Genomic DNA, 1,487 nt, shown 5'->3' with positions numbered 1-1,487 from the left:
ACACTGCAAGCAATAACCAAGAACACACTGCAAACAATATTAAGATGCAGTTGCATAAATTCTGGAGGCTGGTGCTGTCGTTCTCTTATATAATCTTCTCCAATATTAAAATGGATTTTGAGTGTTTCCTTGTGAGTTACATAACAATAATCAAAACAACACCATTGACTGCTCAAAATAAACATTGGTTTCCCTCCTCTAATGTTGACCACAAGTACGAGTGTTATGACCTAATCTGAATGAGGATTAGCTGCAATTCCTTGGTACAAATTAATAAACACAAATTTATTTACTAATCGTTTGCCACACAGATTAGAAACCAATCAAGATACCCCCTTACGATATGGATTTTGAACTTGAACCTCCGTAACGAAAGTATTTCGTATTTCCCTAAGCTATTGGTTATCTTTAGTGGGTTTATGGGGTTTATTCGGGCGGTATCAAAATGCGCGCTAAGCCGCTGGCCTCTTCACTTACCAAAGCAATTGCGATTGCTTATCAAAACGCACCAGAGCGGAGTCCTATAAAAGAAGCGCGAATTATCATATGAAACTCAGTTCTGTGCTCGATTCGAAACTGTACGCGTGAAGACCCGAAAAAAAAAATTCAAAAAATTCTACGCCATGAAATACCTCAGCGGCTTTGTGCTTTTCGTCGCCGCCGCCCTGCTGCTGCACAACGCGAGACAATCTGAGGCTGCCTGTGGCTATGAGGTAATCGGATTTAAATATGCAAAAAAGAAGAAAATAGTTTCATCGATAAAGAAATATCGCAGAAGTTTTAGTAAGAGAAACCAAACTAAAAATTTCGTCCCGCTTTGCTTACAGTCTTGTCCCAAAACAAAGTCCAATATGATCAACATTCACATGGTGCCACACTCCCACGACGATGTTGGCTGGCTCAAGACGGTGGATCAGTATTACTACGGTCACAAGAGCAATATACAGCATGCTGGTGTCCAGTACATAATCGACACAGTTGTCTCGGAGCTGATAAAGGATCCCAAGCGACGCTTCATCCAAGTGGAGACTTCCTTCTTTGCCAAATGGTGGCAGGAACAGCCGGAGACCGTCAAGCAGGTGGTCAAGAAATTGGTCAACGAAGGACGTTTTGAGTTCACGGGTGGAGCCTGGAGCATGAACGACGAAGCAGCAGTCAATTATCAGAGTGTGATTGATCAGTTCTCCTTGGGTTTGAAGTAAGTATTCATTAGCCGTGAAATAAACCCATTTAACCATCATTTTAGATGGTTGGATGAGACCTTTGGCGCCTGTGCCCGTCCCCGCATTGGCTGGCAGATCGATCCTTTTGGTCATTCCCGTGAGCAGGCCTCGATCTTTGCCCAAATGGGCTACGATGGAGAGTTCTTTGCCCGCATGGATCACAGGGACAAGAACAATCGATTGGATAATCTGGCCATGGAAATGATTTGGGATGCCAGCGAGTCGCTGACCAACGATGAGCTCTTCACTGGCCTGCTCTACCGC

General features: G+C 43.8%; 1 protein-coding gene across 1 annotated transcript in view; it reads left to right on the top strand.

Moving 5' to 3' along the window:
- The first annotated feature begins 551 nt into the window (after positions 1 to 551).
- Positions 552 to 1,487, top strand: part of LOC117584781 (lysosomal alpha-mannosidase-like) — a 23,994-nt gene continuing 23,058 nt past the window's right edge. The window contains exons 1-3 of the mRNA XM_034273887.1: positions 552 to 713; positions 828 to 1,198; positions 1,247 to 1,298. Of these exons, the coding sequence (XP_034129778.1) occupies positions 624 to 713; positions 828 to 1,198; positions 1,247 to 1,298 (513 nt within the window). The 5' untranslated portion in view covers positions 552 to 623. The remainder of the gene's footprint in view (positions 714 to 827; positions 1,199 to 1,246; positions 1,299 to 1,487) is intronic.

This window comes from Drosophila guanche, unplaced genomic scaffold, assembly GCF_900245975.1.
Source record: "Drosophila guanche unplaced genomic scaffold, DGUA_6, whole genome shotgun sequence".
Lineage (NCBI taxonomy): Eukaryota > Metazoa > Arthropoda > Insecta > Diptera > Drosophilidae > Drosophila > Drosophila guanche.
This window is presented reverse-complemented; position numbering and strand designations above follow the sequence as displayed.